The sequence below is a fragment of the Rhinolophus sinicus genome, linkage group LG15 (genome assembly GCF_036562045.2).
Source record: "Rhinolophus sinicus isolate RSC01 linkage group LG15, ASM3656204v1, whole genome shotgun sequence".
Taxonomy (NCBI): domain Eukaryota; kingdom Metazoa; phylum Chordata; class Mammalia; order Chiroptera; family Rhinolophidae; genus Rhinolophus; species Rhinolophus sinicus.
This window is the reverse complement of record NC_133764.1, coordinates 14,691,428-14,710,121: the sequence shown is the minus strand read 5'-3', so window position 1 is coordinate 14,710,121 and position 18,694 is coordinate 14,691,428. Positions and strand designations below refer to the sequence as shown.

General features: G+C 57.3%; 1 protein-coding gene across 1 annotated transcript; it reads right to left on the bottom strand.

Annotated features, from left to right (window-relative positions):
- Positions 1-1,734: 1,734 nt before the first annotated feature.
- Positions 1,735-18,222, bottom strand: MNT (MAX network transcriptional repressor). The gene is made up of 6 exons (XM_019755491.2): positions 17,788-18,222; positions 11,781-12,360; positions 11,148-11,189; positions 10,881-10,992; positions 5,471-5,663; positions 1,735-5,301 (listed from the first exon to the last, which is right to left on the bottom strand). The coding sequence occupies exons 1-6, from the start codon at positions 17,858-17,860 to the stop codon at positions 4,544-4,546; spliced, it is 1,758 nt and encodes a 585-aa protein (XP_019611050.1). The 5' UTR covers positions 17,861-18,222; the 3' UTR covers positions 1,735-4,543.
- Positions 18,223-18,694: the final 472 nt, after the last annotated feature.

The window sequence follows — 18,694 nt, the reverse complement described above, 5'->3', positions numbered from 1 at the left end:
TGAGTATTAGGGCCTATTGTCAACTCACTCTGAGCTGCCCAGTCAAGGAAACCAGTTAACACAGGGAACGCTGGGGCCAGAGAACCTCATAAACCTCTCTCAAGGGAACATTATACACCCCCAAGCTGATCCTGTGGCTTGGCGTCCTCAGAATGCCCTCTGCTGTGATTCCACCTGAAAGGTCACAAAAGGCCCCTGATAAACTAGCCTGGAAGTCGCCTGGTTCCTTTACACACTCCCACCCAGAAGTGCTGGCACTCTCCAGGCCCCTGGCTGGACTTGTGGGACCAAGGGAATCCCAAAGCCAAAATGATGGGTCTGCTGAAGGTAACTGGCTAGGAGGAGCAGGAAGGAAGAAGAGGGTACTATAAAGGTCATCTCAGGGAACCCTCTAACTCTGGAAATAAGTCTCTCCCACAGAGCAGAGCCGGTACCTGGAAGCTCCTGGGTTCTTACTTGAGATGTTTGTTTTCCATCACCCTGATCACAGGCCTCGCTCTTGCAGGCCCCGGCTGAGCTGGGGGGACTGTCCTTTGAGTGCAGGGAGGGGAGTTTCTGTCTCTAAGATACAGTGATAGCTCTCAGATGATACCGGGTCTTCCCTGCCAGGGGCAGGTCTTCATCTTTGTCCCCAGTGCTGGGCAGTGTCCGACAATGGGCACTCAGGAAATATTACCACTACTGCTGGGCCCTTCCTGAAGAAGAGACTGATCTCTATCTGGAGCTACCAGCAGGGGGAGCCAGCATGTCACAAGTGAAGGGCTGGTGGACTTGTGGGGCAATGGATCTGGCCTTTTGAGGCTTTCCTTCAGCAAATGGAACCCCAAGACATTGGTGGCCACCACTCCCTTCCCTAAGGATGACCCCCTTCCCCCATATCCCCAGACCCACCCCAGGAAGAGAAGCTGAGTCAGTTCCCCTGGCTGGGGCGGGTGTCAGGAAGTTAGAAAAGGCAGGAAGGGACAGCATGCCTGGTCCATAGCTTGGCCCAGGTAATTGTTCCCTCACCTCCCTACTTACTCCTGGGACAGCCTGCCAAAAGGGTGGTTTCCCCTAAACTGGGGAAAGATGTAGTCAAAGGGACAAAGGTCTTCCAGGCCCCGCTTATAAAGTGGCTTTGACCTCTTCCTCTTCTTTTCCCTGAAAGGACAGCTTATGGACTCCCCATATGACCTGTCCTAACCACTACCCCATAAACACATCCCCTCCCAGGAGGCCTTCACCTTCTGGGCACAGATCATCCACCCTTCCCACTGGAAATTGGTTGAACTCAAGATTCCCAATTCTACTACAGGCCGCAGGGCAGGATGGCCGTGCTAGGGAACTCTGTACCAGCTGACTGCAGCACAGGACCAGGCTAGCTGTGTGACTAACGAATCACTCACCCACCTCAAACTTGTTTCCTTTTCTGCCAGAATGGGGCTAGTTCTTGGCTTATGTACCTCACCGTGCTATTAGGAGATGCAATACAGTTAAGACAGTGTTTGTAAAAATGGTTTGAGGAAGTATAAAGTATTGCAAAAACATAAGGCCAGAGATGTGGTTCTCAAAGCTTATTGAGGCTTTAGCACTGGGATCAGAACTGGAAGGTCCCTAATCCTTTTCTAAAAGTGACCCCCCCAAACTTCAACAGGGAAAGGCCCCTGCTGCTTCCTGCTGGAGGCCTTTACCTGAAGGTCTCTACCTCCTTCTGTAACAAAAGGACCCAGATGCTGCAAGCCGGCAGCTCCAATCTCAGGTTTCAGTGCAGGTTTATTTCAATTTTATATTTTATTCCAGGCAAGTGCTTATTACAAGGATAGTATTCATGTCTCAATACCTAGTCTTGGAGCATGAACAGCCACTAGAATACAGTTCAATAGTAAAAATACAATATGTACAAAATTAGGGTTTTTGTAGTTTTTTTTTCCCCCCACACAGCAGATGTATCCAAACACATAAAAATCTCTAGTCTGGGGTCACTACGGTTTATATTTCAGGAAACGGAGACACAGTGACCGAGTCCTCACTGTAAACAAGGGCCACCTCTTGGGGGGTGGGACCGGGACCCTGGGATAGGGGAGAAGAAGCTGTTCCTGGAGAGAGCAGGGCTTGTGGTGACCCCTAGCTCCCCTCCAGGCATTCCCTGCCCTTCTTTGCCCCCCACCAAGGAACCAGCCTCCCCCTCTCCCCGAGGTAAAGACTCCCAGCCAGTGAGCCACTCCGAACATCAAAGTAAAACACGCATGAGAGGTAAGATGTGTGTGTGCACGCGCGCACGTGCGCGTCCCCCAGGCTGGAAGGGCTAGGGAGGGGAGGGGCAGGCGGTCCCACAGGGCGAGGACAGATGTGGTCCTGACAGCTCGGAGGGGAGATGCCCAAAGAAGGGCTGGGCGGCGGCTGCCCTCTAGGGCACACAGCGTCACAGCATTCACAAACAACGACAAAAACAACAGCTACAACACCCATCGTCACCAATCTGGACATAGTCATTCGGCACTAGATTCAGAGGCCCCCGTTGCTGGGGCCGGGGAGGGTCAGGGGCAGCGGGCGGATGAGGTATCTGTGCAGGCCCGAGGGGCAACTGGCTGACAAGTTTCAACTCCGGACCGGCCTCAGGGTGCAGGGAGGTGAACAGAGCTGAGGGAGGCTCACCAATGCTTCTGACTGTTCCCTGGGTGCCAGGCCTGCCTATCTCCCTCTGCTTTTCCATTGTAATCACACTGGGAAGAGCGAAACTGGCTCCCTGGAGAACCAGGGTGGTGGTGGTGGCTGCAGGCGCAGGAAGGCAGCAAGCTTGTAAGGTGGGAGCGCTGTGGGGCGGTACGGGGTTCCCTCCTGGAGGCCGCTAAGGCATGGATAGGCCTTCACATTCCCCACCCCCAGGAGAGAAATGAGAAGAAAACAGTCCCCTGGGAGGTCTCCAGGGGCAGGAAGGAAACCAAAGGGAGTTCTTAGGCATCGAACTCCATTCAAGACCCCTGCTGAGGTCACTCTAGAGGATCCTGGGCCCCTACACTCACCCCACCCCCAAGCCTGTCAGTGCAAACTTCACACCTAGGGACACTAGCTTCCTCCCCCCACACTGAAAGGCCATCAGTGAGTGTGTCCAGGTGGGGAGCCAAGTGTGCACGTGTGTGTAACTGAGTGTCTGCCACAAGGCCACTTGTAATAAATACCCACATAAAAAGAAGCCAAAGCAGTCCGCCAAGGCAGAGGCAGGGAAAGCAGCATTTCCTGCACACCAGGCCCCCACGCTCCTCCCCACCCCAAGCTTGGCCCCGCCCTTGGCCCAACAAAGGACCTTTCCTCAGAGGAAAGCGGTAGCACACCACAGCTCCCACCAGGAAGGGTACACTCAAAACAGCCCACTGGAGAAAGGTGGACGTCTAGGGGAAAGAGGTGGTGCGAGAGACAGAGAAATGGGGCAGAAGCAGCAGCCTTCCAACAGTCTGGCCCTGCTCTCTCTCTACAGGACCCCAGGGCCGGTTTGGAGAAAGGTTGGGAGCTCTAGTGGAACCCCTATATTTTAATTTCCTGACTGCCTCCACAGTGTGGCTTCAGGCTCCTGGAACCAGACGCTGGCCTGTGTCTCCCAGGAGGCATGAGGCACCAGGTCCACCCACCCCTCAGGGGAACACAGAGCACTGAGCAGAGGCCAGGGAGTCGGGAGTAAATGCCAGACACCACCCTTTCTCTCTGCCTTCTGGAAGCCAACAGCCATGCCCAGGCATGGGGACAGGGGTCCAGAACATCTCTCAGTTCAGACCCAGACTCCGGGGCGGAGGGGGGGGGGCGGGGGGTTGGCGACAGGAAAGATGGGGACAGCCAAGCCCCCTTACCCACCCCATCCTCAGCCTATCCTCCTGAGGTCAAGAGCCCAGTGACAAGGGGGGGGGGGGGGCGTGTTCAGAAGCTTGGCAACAGCTGGGGTTTGGTTTCTTAACCAGTTTCTGCTGTAAGGAATCACAGTGACTGCACCTGGGTCACAGAGCCCCAAGAGAGGGCGCCCACCTCTCGGTAAGACTCCAGACCAGCCACGTCCTAGGACCTGTCACCTGGACTCAGAGCAGGGCTCACAGTGGTCCCCAACTTTCTGCACCAAGTTGCTTCAGTTCAGTTTCCCCCCTTTCCCTCCAAAGGCCTGGGAAGAGAAGGCGGAGGCTCAGGAGGAGCGAGCCCGGGTGCTCAGCCACCTCACCCGACAGAGCAATAGCAGCAACAGCACAGGAAGGCCGCAGGGGAGGGACAAGTTCCACATCACACTGGTTTCAGGGCACCACATGGGGAGGCAGGAAGGGCACCAGGCCGGACAGGCAGCAAGCCCACCATAGCGGCTCTCATCCCTTTGCCACGTCCTAGTGCAGTGGGTACCTCCTGCCCTGTGCCCATCCCTGGGGTGGCCCCTCCCTTCCCTGGCTCAGTCTCTGCACCCCCTTCCCCTAGGAGGCCTGGGGGTGGGGATGGGTGGGGTGGGCCTGGCTGGAATGTGTGGAGCTGGTGGGAGAGTGGGGGACAGGTCCCCCTCTGTGCCCCCACTGGGGGCCTCTGAGCGGCCTCATCCTCAAGCCAGCTTGAGTGTGCTGACTGGGAAGGAGGGCATGGTGACCATGGTCACAGGGTTGAGCACTGTCTGGCCCACCAGTTGGGGGTGGTGTACCACCTGAGCCCCCACGGCGGGCTTTGCCATGACGGTGGCAGGAGGCCCCAGCCCGCCTGTGCCATTCACTTGCTGGTGTGAGAGGGTGTGGGCAATGTGGCTCACCGCCACGGGCTGGCTCACTGCCACAGGCTGTGGGTACAGGGGCAGCTGGGAGCCAAGGTGGGCCACGTGGTTGAGGGTGGCAGGGTGCACTGTGATGTGGCCAATGGGGGGTGTGGCAGGTGCCAGCTGCACAGCAGGGCTGGGGGCCGAGGGGGCAATGTGAGCAATGTGTTTGCCGCCCGGCCCCTGGAGAACATGGTTCACAGTCTGGATGACTGAGGCGTGGGTAGTGGCCGTGTGGGCGATGACCGTGGAGCCTCCCCCAGCTGTAGCCACCAGATGGGCCGGAGCGGGCACCAGCGTCTGGGCAGGGGCAGCTGGTGGGGGAGGAGGGGCTGGCAGAGGTGTCTTCTGCTGTGGAGGCGGCTGCTGCCCGGGGAGGTGGGCAGGAGACAGGGCCACAGGCTGGGAGTGGGGGTGTGGATGGGGAGGCAGAGGCGCAGGGGCAGTGCTGGGCGGTGGCTTCGGCAGCTCCGGGTGGGGGCGATGGCTCAGCTTAGGTGGGCCCAGGCCAGCCTGGTCCTCCTCCATATCCTCGTCTATGTTGTCCTCACCCTCTGTGGGGGGACATGGGGATAAGGACAGGTCAGAAGAGCTTGGGAACAAGAGACTGGAGAAGTAGATGCCCTTGGGGTTCTCGGGCTATTACAGGGCTGGGGCGGGGGGCATCTTTTCTAGCAAGCAAAGGGCTGGACAGGAAGCTGGCATGTGAGGGGTGGGGCTCACCAGAGGCAGTAGAGGTGGAGGCCTGGTCGTCCTCGGGCTGGCCCGTCTGCCGGAGCACGCGGTCAATCTCCAGCACATCCATCCATTGGCTCAGCTCGTGCTTGAGCTCCGCCAACCGCTGCTGCGTGGCAATCTTCTCCCGTGCCAGCCGCTCCATCTCATGCTCATATTCCTTCTCCTTTCTCTTCAGGGACTGGAGAACAGGGCAAGGGACAGCAGACTACCCTGAGCAGGAGCCTCGGGGCCACAGTTCCTCAAATATCTCCCCTCAGCCACCCTTGCTTCCAGATCCCCTGGCCCACAGGGGCAGGTCTGCAGTGACCAGGGGGCCCAGGCTGATGGGGGCTGATGGAGACCACAGCTGCCTCGTGGGCCGTGGCTCTGCTCAGTGAGGCCCAGTGTCCCGGGGAATGTGGGCTCTCAGGCAGGTACCACTGACAGAAAGCACAGATCCAAGTCAGCTGCTGCCCCATCTCTACAACTCTGTCCTAAGGGGCTTTGCTGCCTCTTGCTCCATCCACCCTCCTGGCAGCATCTCCCTTCATTCTGCAGAGGACAAAAAGGATGAGCGACTTCTCTGGTATTGCCCAAGGCCTCCACCGCCATGCACTCCATTCTGTCACTCACTGACACGAAACCACAAGCTACACTCCTTGAATTCCATTCCCCCAAGAATCACAAATGATCCAGCCCTCCTCTCCACTTCATCAATCACTAGTCTCCTTAACTTCAGTATCCTTAGAGGATAACCCACTAGATTTTGTGACCCCCCCCCACCAATTTCATATCCTTGACCTGCCTCCAGCTTGCCCTCAGCAGCTGCTGGCTCTGCACCTCCTCCCTGAGCTCCGGGACGACTGCCCGCGGTGTCCACCATGACACCTCTACCCAGCCTCACACTGTGCCTGCAGCCTCTAGTCTCCCCAGGCTGCTGAACAACCCCCAAGCCCTGGAATGTGCCCTCCTTTCACATCTGAACCTGAGTTGCAATGAACAATGAGAAATGGCTCTTGGGGTACTGGACAGCACCACTGACTCGACTGAGCACCCCTGGAGAGGCTTCTGTCCGCCACCACAGGTTCCAGGTCACTGCTGCCCCCAAGACACTGATCCCACCCACTTCACTAAGAACCATGGGGGAGCTCCCTTACCTAGGGTGCCCTTCAATTCATTCAGGGCCACAGGCAACCTGTGTCCCTTATATCGACCCCTCACGTAGGTGCTGGATGCCTTGCCTCCCTCACTGACACTGCTTCCCTATCAGAAGGGTGTCCAGTTTCCCTTTGCATGAGGTTTTATTAGCTCCAAAGTGCCAGCTCATGACCCATTTCTCGGCTTCCTTCCACACCAAACCTTCCCTGTCCTCCATGACCTCCTGACTCTGACACTATGAAACCAACCTAAGTCTCACAGGCCTCCCTGCTGCCAGCTGCTCCTTGGCCCAGGCATGCCACGACTGCTGGGTCTACCACATGACACAGACAATCCTGCACTGCTGCCTCCTGGGTCTTACCTGCCCTGCTCCTGAGCTTCTAGCTTCCAAGCTTGCCCGGTCATGGCCAGGTACAGAGCACATTGGCTCTTCACACACCAAACTCACCAGCTTGTCTTAGTTTGCCTCTCCCGACCCTGTGTGCCCTCTCCTCCCTTCTCACCCTTCTAGGGCTTATCTGCTCATGCTCCAAGGCCTCTGGAGCCGTCCTCTGCCCCATGTCCTCACCAGTACATCCTCCTGACCTCCACCAAACACCTGAGCATTTAATGAAACTGTCAGGTAGCGCTTTATCAGACACTAGTTCATATGACCTCCTAAATATTGCATGTTTTGTCTTTCCATCTCAACACACACTGTCCCTGTCAGACCCTGGGAGAGAAGACAAGAATTCTTCTACAGTTAGTTTATACAGTGGTACCTCAGTTTTCAAACGTAATCCGTTCGATAAGACCGTTCGAGTTCTGAAACGTTCGAAAACCGAGGCATGGTTTCCCCATAGAAAGTAACGCAAAATGGGTTAATCTGTTCCAGACCTAAAATCAACCCCTAAAACTGCAAATTTAGCATGAATTTTACTATGTAATGATACTATAGATCCATAAAATTTTTGGCGTTCGTAAACCGAAATGTTCGTCAACGGAGATGTTCGAAAACCGAGGTACCACTGTATTCCGACTCTACCAGTGGCAGGGCAGAGCTACGTACAATGTCTCACTCGGCCCCTGGGGAAGAATCTGTGAGGGCGTGAGCGCGTCAATACCCACCTCTATCCTGTGTCTCCCCTTCATCACAGTGAGTCAGTCACCCATTGGACTTGAGTATCCCAACACCATTTCCTACCGGCCGTTTTGCAGGGCCTCTCCTGATAGTTAACCTGCTCCTCCTGGGAATGGTGACATTTTCAACCCCACACACCAACTTGGCCCAACTTCCCCATGCTCCTTCCTGCAGCCCCTAACTCCTTGCATTTCTGACCTCACCAGTAAGAGATACCTCAAACCATTAATCAGTGCCTGCGACATAAAACCCAGGTCCAGCCATGCCCTGTATTGGCCTGAAACGTGGTAGCTTTATACTTCTGTCGCCAGCCCCTAGCCAAACATAGCCCCCTCTATCCTGGCTTTGAGATTTACCTGCTTCTCCCCCATATTTCTGCCAGAAAGATTCTTCCCCTGACCCACACACACCTGTCTGGCTTCTCACCCCAAGAGGCCAGTGCTAGACATGACATCAGATGAGGCCACATCAATAACGGGGGCTGTGGTGAATCAACCCTCACTCCAACCTGGCTGCTGAGGGCTGGAAATGGCCATCCTAAATTCTACCTGCTAGCAGAGAGTGTAGACTTCTGGCTCAGGGATTTGATAGAACCTTAGGGGCCCAAACCTCTTCTCTCCTAATCCATTTCCCCACAAGCCTAGAGGCCTCTGGAAAATTTTCCGAGGGTCTAACTTCAGTCCCCATTGCTACATTTAAAACCCATTCCCTTCCTACAACACCTGGATGTATGGTTTGGTACTTGCTTACTCCTCTTCCTGTTTCTGTCCACTTCACTGTGGCTTTCTTCAAATCCTTTACCATCTCCAAGCCATTCTGGGTCTGGCTGGGGCCTACAGTCTTTCCACAGCTTCCTGCCTCAGCACACGACCAAAGCCCTCAGTCTACAAGCCCTACATGGTCTCCAGTAGTCTTTCGACTCCCATCTAATACCCTGCAGCCCTCATTTTTGTACGGCAACCCCCCTGACCATCTTTAACTACCAGAAAGGGATCCTGCTCCCTCCCACTGGAGAAACTTTGGCCTTCACTGCGCGTTTTGCCCTCCACTTTGCTTAAGTCACCCTGAGACCTTTGGGTCTCAGCTCAAATGCCCAGTCCTCAGCAACAACTTCCCTAACTCCCCCAGAACAGATCCTGCAACCCCTGTCCCTATTACGCCCTCATGGCATAGTCCTGTTTGATTTTATAGTCTGCCACAAGACCAAACCTACAACAGACCCACTTTCTTCCTTGCTCCGGCTTTAACCCCAGAATCCTACACATGGCTGTCCAAAAGTATCTGAATTAATAAACAAATGAGGTGGAGAATTTATAGCCTTATAAGTTTCCTGTTTTTGCTTCCACTGTCAGCCCCAGGACAAGTATCTCTGTGGACCTGGGTCCACCTTGCTTCCTTCCTACTCAGCCCATACCCATGTCCTGAGTCTGCTGGTTCTGAGTCTCTATTTCTGACTTTTCAAGCCCACACGTCATGCAAACCAAGGCTCCCCTCCCTAAGTATGTATCTATAAAGAACCTTCTCACTTCTCAATAATTGCTATTGTTAATATTAGGTTGGTGCAAAAGTAATTGCGGGACCGCAATTGCTTTTGCATCAACCTATTATTTATAGACAGCCAATCATCCTAACTACCCCATGATGAAGTTAAGTACTTTTTTTTCCTGTTTAGCACCACTGCAGTACAGGAGAGGAAACATATTCACAGAAATGGCACAGCATTTAGACAGGTATTTTTGGTGCCAGGACATCTGACTGTACCATTGAAGGAACAGTAACTTCTAAGCCCAAGTTCTGTAAAAACATCCCAAAAATAAGCCTCCAGGGTAACCGTCCGTACGCACGCGAAGCCCCGCCCCTCCCGGGGCACACGCGCACCCACGCGGACCCGGCTTTGCTGCGTCACTCCCCGCCAGCCGCACCCTCCCTCCTGGCGTGCAGGAGCCCCGCCCCGCCCCTCCCAGGTGCCGAGAAGAGGTGCACCAGCCCCGCCCTCTCGCCCCTCCAGCGGGCGGAAGGGCGTGCGTTCCCGCCGGCTGGGAGCAATCGCGAAGCAGTGCCTCCGCCCCTTAACGAGTCAGACTGCGGTTACCACAAGGCTGTGACCCCGCAGTCGATGCCGGGGGAGGGGTGGCGACCAGCCACTGGCTCCCAGCCCAGCCCCCAAGCTTCCCGAGCACACTGATGGGGAGACCCTGAGGCTCCTCCGCCCCCGCGCCGCTAGGCGCGGGCAGGGAGCCCTAAGCCCCTCCCACTCCCCAAAGGCTCTGTTCCGACTCTATCTCCGCGGCAGCAGAGCGTGGCCGCCTGCCCCACCCCCACAGCCGCCTTCCCGGCACGCGGAACCGTCCGCTGGTTTCCAGGGAAACCGAAACTTGGGCAGTCATGGCAACAGTTTGATCTGGCGGGCGCCTCTCCCCTGTACTGCAGAGGCGAGCCAATACCCAAAGGGAGGGGACACAAGGCCCGGAGGGCCCCTTGAAAAGGGCTTTTTAAAAACCCAGACGAAAGGAGGGCTCGGTGACCCCGGGGATGTCTGTCACCCAGTCAGACCGCCACATTTACCCAACTCCCAAGTTTAACCCCCAAACTCGGGTCGTGGCACCTCAGTGCTCTCACTGGAAGGATCTTAATCCTTCTAGGGTGAAAAGGGGGGGTGGGGGGCTCATCAGCGAGCCGCCATGAGTAAGGGGCCACGCCCAGGGTACTACCCCTCTACACACACCAGGAGCGATAGACTGGGTTCCTGCCAGGGCACTGCTGGCGGGGTGGAGGTGCTGCGGCTCCACGCCCCTCTCACCCGTGGTGCACTAATACCATCAGGGGATAAGGCAGAGCCTGGCACCAGGTTTGACACCGAACTGTGGGGCGGTGCAGATGGCAAGGCTCGGCGGGGGAGGAGTTGAAAAGGGGAGCAGCGAGGAGCACCCCCGCCGCCCTCGGTGCGCAAGCGCACGCGTCTTCCCGTCCCCTCCCGGGCGGGGAGCCCCGCTGACGTCAGCCGACCATGTGCTCAGCGCCCGCGTGGAGGGAGGCGGGGCTGCGGCGAGGGGCGGAGGGCGGCGGGAATGGGGAGGAAGTTGGCGCTGCATTGCCGCCACCGCCCGCCTCCTCTCGACCCGCTTCCCTCCCCCATACCTGAATGTACCGCAGCGCCGTCCGCAGCACGCTCAGATTCGAAGTCTTCTTGTCGTCTACGTTGGGGATGTTGCGCTTCAGGGTCTCAAAGCATTCCTTCAGATGGGCCCTCCTGGGGAGAGGAGGGCAAGCGGCTCGGGTCAGCCAGCGCCCAGTGGGTGGGGGCACGCTGGGGAAGGGGAGGGAAGGTCCAAGGAGAGCTTGGGAGAACCAAGGGTGGGACGGAACCAAGGGTGGGACCAGAGCCACACACGCACGCACACACACCTGTTCTTCTCCAATTTGTTGTGGACTTCTCTGGTTCCGATCCTGCAACCCAGACAGACAGGGGGCTCAGGGAGGAGGGCCTGGTTTAGGCAGCCTTCCTGCCCCGGCCCCGCCCCCCGCCCCCAATGCCACAGGCTTTTTGTCCCCGACTTTCTATAAAAGCAGCAATGGGAGCTGTTCCCCTTGTGCCCTGGTGCATTCACCCCCTGGAGAACACATGTATGCTCAAGTCACAACCCCTTTAACCCTTGATGCCACCGCTCTACTTGAGACAGAAGGGATCCTGGGACTCGAGAAATAGCCAGTTTACCCTAGCCCTCACCCAAGGAGGCCTATGATCCGACACTGTCCAAAGGCCTGGAAATGCTATCAGCCCTAACCTCGGAGGGGGTCAGAGAACACACAAGCCTGAGAACAGCGGGCTAAATAGCCACTGGTCACTGCCGCGATGGGCACGGGCACGGGCACAGTGAGAATGCCCGAGTATCGGAGAGCACTTCCAGTTTGGAGCGGTAGGAGGGTATGGCTCTGAAGGGTTAGCTGGGGAGGGTACTTTCTCTTGCACACACAGCCTAGGGGTGGGTAGTTCTCCTCTCCATCCCACCAGCTCAGTCTCTGCCAAACCTCACTCACCCCCCAGGCCTCTTCTTCTGTTCGCTGGATTTGACTTCTTCAGCTGGTGCCAACTTCAGGGTTCCAAGAGTGGGTGGGGGTGGCTGCTGGGGGGCCAGCTGGGGCTGGACTCCCGGGTGTGGTGCTATGGTCAGGATGGGTGTGGGTAGGGGCTGCAAAGGCTTGGGGCTGCCGGTCGGGGGAAGGGTGGTCTTAGAATCTGGCAGTAGGGGAGCAGGGGTGGGCACTTGTGGCCTGGTGGGTAAGGGAGCAGACTCCTTAATGCTGAGTCCAGGGGTGCTAACTAGGGCTGGCTGGCGAGGTGCCAGGGGCAGAGGCTGAGCTGCAGGGGGCAGTGGTGGGGGTGGGGGCAGAGTCTGAGGGGAGTTGGTCACTACTGGAATAGGAATGACAGTCAGTGGTGTGGGGGTGGCAAGTGGTGGTGGGGGTGCCGGTGGGGGTGCTGGGGGTGACAGAGGCAGGGGTGGTGCCTCAATTCGGGGTTCTTCCACAGGAAGGGCATGGGCCAGCCTGGCCAGGCTGCTGGCCTTCTTCTGCTCCTGCTCCCGCTCCCGCTCCAAACGAAGCCGCTCCTGCTCCTCTAAGCAGAGAGAACACAAGGGGTGTCTCAGTGGGGCCAACAGTCCTGGGCCCCAGCTTCATATGTCCTCCCACCCATCCTCTAACCTTGTCCAGGTCGGCATTCAATGACACCTCTGCTCAGCCTGAGATGCCACAAATGCCCATCCACACCCAGCCAGGTACTGGGCTAAGTGCCAGGGACACAGCAGTGAACAAATGAAACAGACCCAGTCCCAGCGATTGGGGAACTCACAGCCTGAGGGGTCGAGGGAGGGACAAGTAACCGAGGTAACAATCCAGGCTAGGGGAGCAGAGGGGCCTTAGAAAGGTGGAGCAGGAACTGTCAGAGGATGCAGGAGGCCTGGGAGTCTGAAGGGTGAAGGGTTAGTTGACAAGCAGAGAGGGTCAGGAGCAACAGTGATAGGTGAGGTGGGCAGAGGCCAGTCCACAAAAGACCTCACAGGCCACCAGAGAAGGGGGGCAGGGAGCGGATAGATCATAGCTTGTAGGCAAGACCTCAACAATATTTACCAAGTACCTTCTAGAAGGCAGGCAGTACCTTCATTTCACAGATGAGATAAATTAGCTGAGAGGGAAAGTGATTTGTTGAGGGTCACCCAGCAAGCCACAGGTAAAAACAGGCTAGACCCAGCCAGGTCTCTTGACACCTGGCGGATGCCCAATATTTGCTGTGCCAACATATGCTCACTACATGTCTACACACACACACACACACACACACACACACACACATCCTAACAAGAGCCCCCCACGGGCAGGACAACGACATCACCTTCAACTCACATGAGGAAACTAGACCCAGGACTTGGGACTACCAGGCTAGGTCCCAAAGCCTCTGGTTTCCTCAGGGACCATATAAAACACACGTGGTCTTTCTCTGCCCTTTTTCATGCTAGAACTCATTTCTCCCCAATCCCCCCATCCTCCCACTACCCCCAGCAGCACAAACTAGTAAGAGGCAGGCAGAAAAGAAAGCTGAGTTTTTTAATACGCATTATACAGGGTAATGAGCTTGGGCAACTTGCACGGTTGGTCCAGCATCTCTGCTGAAAGCCCTACAAGAAGGGGAGAGGGCCCCTATTCCAGAGGCCCAGCTCCATCTCCACCCTGCCCCATTTAGGGGCCCCACCATTCTGGTTCCCTGGCTACAGAGCTGGGCCATGGCCCTGGGGAGCAGCTGCAGCCCCTAGGCCAGAGATCAAGCTGGTCAACCAGCCCTCCCTCCCTCCTGCCCCAATTCGCCACTGCTGACTAACCCAGGCGACAGCATTGGCCTACAGACACGCCCCAAACACGCCACCCCACAAGGGGCGGGGCTATGGGATGAGGTTGGCTAAGTTCTCAGCAGGAGGGTATCAAACCCCACTTGTCTGTCGACGCAGGACACCCCCCCACCCCCCAAAAAAAATCCTGAGGCCTCAAGGACCTTTAGCCAATCAACAACTTGAGTGAGCCAGGCCTGCTTGGAGCCCCTCCCTCCACAGAGGAGGAGAGGCAAGGAGGAAGTAGAGGGGGACGGGCTCTGAGAGGGGAAGCACTCAGTGGTTTCCCAGCAGCCAAAGATCAGGGGTTGGACAGGTCAGCACCGGCCTCTTCTGTATCTCCCCTGCCCTTCAGGAAGTGGAGCTGCCAGATCAGGCCTACTCCAATGAGGGAAGGCCTTGCTCTCCCAGGCCTTTCCAGCCAACACTGACTTATGTTACAGCCCCAGAGAAAACCAGCTCTCTGCGCTCCAGCTTCCCACAGACCACACTGTTCATTACAGATGAGCCCTTCTCAGGCCCAGCTTGGGACATTCCTAGTCCTCACTCCTCCTCACCTCCCCCACCCCATCCCCAAGACAAGGCCCTGGAGCTCAAGGCCCAATACAGCCTCCACCTCCTCCTTTGAAACAGGACCCAAACTTTCATTGGCCTTAGGGCAAATGTTCCACTCTCCCATAAGCAGGGGGACAGACAGGGCCCCAGGTGCCCTAGGAACTCAGATTAAAGGCAAACCTCTTATCCCCCATATTTTAAAGTAATTCCAAAGCTCACCCAGGAGATGGCAACCTCCTTTTCACCTACCCTCTCTTCCAAAGCTAGGTAGCCTCACAGGTGCCAGGAAGGACCCAGGTGAATGGCCAAGCGCTATCACACCTGGATCAGCACGATAAAGCTTAACTGGTGGTAAAGAAGAAGGGGTGGCCTAAGCAAGATCTAGCCCATCAAAGCTTCCTGCCTCCTCCCTGCCAGCTCTGACTCAGTATCTACCCAACAGCACTGCAGAGGGGGAGACAAAGTGGGGGAAGTAAGCTGGCAGTCCCTCGGGACCTCCCTCAGAAGTATATGGGTTTAGGCTCTTTAAAATAATGCTCCGCTGCACCCATGGCTGCACTCCCTGTCACATATGCACATACATAGTATGGTACCTTCCATGGGCTCTGCCCAGAGACCACCCCTTGAGAATTTAGCATAACCCCTCTGGGGTGATCCCGGGGCCACAATGGAGAGTATGGACGTTGCGCTCCCTTTAGCCATCCCTAGCCACTGTGGCCCAGGGGCTCAGCAGGCACAGGGCTGGGGCCGGAGGAATTTATACCTGGTGGCCCCAAATATTCAAGGTCATTCTCCCTTTCTGCATGCTCACAGGGAACTTGGCACATAAGGCAGGCCTCAGGTGCACCTGTGGACACTCCCGCCAGCTCCTTCCAATCAAGGAAGAAGAGGGTCCCATTCGAGCCACCTCCATGAATGCTGGAAATGACCAGGCCCTCCTACTAACCACCAGAATGGCCTTTCCCTTCCCTCTCTGTGCGCTCACGAGCCCACCGCCCGCCCCCCATCCTCAGGTTATCATGTGAGTAAACTGGCTGCTCCAGACCAGAAAACTGACCCTAGAGGTTAAAGGGGGGCATGCACAAGAGGCTCCCTGTTCCGAGCTGCTTATCAGGTACATGACCTGAGACAGCAGTTCTGATCAGCTGGTTCATACCACCCCCTTCTCTCCCATTCTTCCCATCCCCCGCCAGAGGAAAACCCTCAAAAAGAGAAAAAAACAAATTCTGGAGATTATACTGCTGCGGCTGGGTTTACACAAGTTTTTGATGCAGATTTGGCTTTCCAGCATCCATCCATCTTCTAAGACCCCCACCCCACCACCAAGAAACTGTGACTGGGCTGCTAAACTAGGCCTCAACTCAGCTCCGTCCCCAGTTCTCACCACCTGAAGGAGAGGGCAGAGATCTGCAACTTTTTAGGAGAGAACCATTCCCAGCTTCCTTCAAAGTGTTGTACACATAATCCCTGTCCTCCTTACTGGTCAACTGTGGACTTATTTTAGAAAAGGCAGCAGAGATAACAGTGGGAGTCTTTTCCCCTTCCCCATATGGTCAACAAGTCTGCAGGAAAAGTGAAGGTGAAGTGTTTCCTTGGGACAAGGTCAGGGTCAATCCTGTTCAAATCTAGCACAGTGCCTGGTACACAGTGGACACACAATAGGTATTCTTGAATTGCATTGTGTTGATGGTAGCAGCAGATGACTCAGTCTCTCCAAATATTGTGCATGCTCCTACCCCTCGCCCCACGCAGGGCATTCTCGGTTACCACCAGCACTGTCCACCGCGCGACCCTACTCTGGACCCCAAAGACAAGTGGGAGGGGCGTGTGAGCTGATGTCCCAACTCATCAGTTCCGCAAAACCCAAGCATCTCGGTCTCACATATCTCCAGTGACTCTTGACCTTGAGAGGCCGGCCGGTCGACCCGACTAGGCCGGCTGACCCACCACTCCCCCCGCCCCTGGTCCATTGCCACTCCCCCCACTGACCGCGGCAGCACACGCTGCAGGCGCGCGCGCGCGCGCACACAACACACACTACTACCTTCTGCATGACTCATCATTGAAGCAACAATAGGCAGAGAGAAAGGAAAGGAGGGCGAGCGCAATCTCCACCACAGCCAACCCGACTGAAGGGTTGGGAGGAGGAGGGTTGGAGAGGGCAGGAGCCCCCGATACTGCACACACACCAACCGATCCAAGGCTTAGGCCCTGGCAAAGGTCCGGAAATCGAAGGCCTATCCCCCCATCCTCTATTTCTGCAATACCCTGAAGCTGGGGACCATCAACAAGGGCGCGTGGGGATAGGGGGCATCAGAATCTTCGTCTCCCCTCTGTCGAGGGACCGCCAAAGTTTGCCTCTTCTCAGCCTGGTTCATTCCACAATGTGGCCAGGGATGTTGCCAGGAGGTCCCGGTGAGAATGTTTTGAGGTCAGTGGGAATGTGAGCTCTAAATGACCTGTCGCTCTGCGATTCTGAGGGTTTCCCAGGAACAGAAACAGGAGGTTGGGGCAAGAACCGACAGGTGAGCTCGGCTCCTCCTTCCAGGGCAAAGGCTCTCCCCGGGAGATGCCCAGAGCCAGGGCCCAACCCGGCGCGAGACCGGCCCCGCCCAGGCCCCGCCTCCGCCTGAGCGCGAGGCAGAGAGGAGGGGCCGGACCGCGCCGTCCCCAGCGGGAGTGTCCCCGGTGCACGTGGTCGGGGGCGGGACCCGTCCACGTCACCACCCGGTGTAACCAACGGGCTTAGAACGCAGGCACACGCAACATTCCAGTCGAGAGCGGGTTTGGAACGCGCAGACACGCCACATTCCACACCGGCTAAAGTGGGGCGCAGCAAGGGGGGCCCGGGGACTGCCCCCAGCGACCTACGGGCCATTATCTCAAAACACCCTGAATCAGCCCGGCTCTCACCCAAACCCCCGACGCGCGACCCAGCCCAAGCTCTGGGAGGCGGGGTCAGGTGGCTGGCCTGGATCATAAGACACGCGATGTCATTTCATTCTGCAAAGGCCGCCTCCGCCCCAAGCGGCGCGTAGATCTGCCGGGAGCGCTCTCCGCACCCTCCCCACAAGGCCAGGGAAGCCGGGGAGCTGCTCGGCGTAGAGTAATTCCTACCCCCCACTCCGTTACACACACGCCCACTCGTGTGCACTCTACACTCTCCCGAGTACACGTCCGTTCATCCGCTCTCAAGGCTCCCATTACACATCACCCGTGCACACACGCACGCACAGGCGGGTCTGCCAACCCCACGCAACACCATTGCTCACCCCACCCCGCCGGCTCACACATCCTCAGCGCTACCGAGAGCGCCGCTGGCCCACGCGAAAGTAGCCCCCCACGAAAGGTGCACCAGGGGTGGCAGCAGCTGGGGTGGCGCCCACAGGGGCCAGGTCCCTCGCTGCATGTTAATGAATTCATTAGTTAATTTCACTACCCACAACACTCCTCCCCCGGCGGCTGCTCTTGCGCGGAGCCTAGCGCTGCCAGGCTTCGCCGGCCTCCTGGGCGGGGGTCCTGCCCGCGCGGCTTCAGCGTGGGTTCGGGGACCGGGGTCGCTCGCCTCCCCTTCCCGGGTGCCCCTGGGGCCCAGCCCGGCCGCTCACCACGTGCTCTCTGTTGTTGCTGCGCTTGCCATTCCAGGAAGCGGGCCGCCTCCAGTAGCGTCTCTATGCTCATCGCGCCGAGAGCTGCCGGGGGCGCGCCTGGGCCGAGACTGCGGCCCGCAAGCCGGGCACAGGTCAGGCTGGCGGGCAGGCAGGAGGGAGGGATCACCTCCGGGGGGCGACAGGGCTGGGCGGCGCAGCGCACTCCGCAAGGAAGAACGGGGGAGCACGGGAAGAAAAAAATCAATGTCTCCCAAAATATTTGCAAAATACAATTTGCAAATTTAAAAAAAAATTGATGCAAAAAAAAAGGCGGCACTGCCTCCCTCCTTCCCCTCCCTCTCTTCCTCTCTTCTAATGCCTCCCGCCCTGCGGCCCCCGGGAGTCCCGCCGACAAGAAAAGGCTTTGCAACAAGATGGCGAGGAGGCACCGACACACACAACAAGGGAAGGAGCCGCGCTGCCCCCGGCCACCGCCCCCGCTACTACACCGGGGCCACAGCCAAAGCCCGGACCGGAGCCCCCACCCGCTGGGCCGCGGCGTCTCACGGAAGGAGGGGCGGGGTCTTGAGAGAGCTGCTCCCGCCCACTATAGACGGCGCGCGCACACGTGTCCTGGATCGGGGTGGGAGAAGCCCCAGCCGGGTTCGCGTACTGCATTTCCGTTTTCCCGCCTAGCCCCGCCTGGATTGCAAACCACAAGTTGAGCAAGGACTGCGGGTTTGGGTCATTCACAACGAAATTTAACCTGCTGGAGGAAAGGAAGGATGGAAGACTCACTCAAGACTTGTTAACTCAAATGAGGATATTCCGAGTCAGGGAAACCTTAGGATGGTAGAGACTGGCCTGAACCTTACCCACACGTGACCTAGTTCCTGCAACCACCCGGCTGTTGCAATTCCCCCGG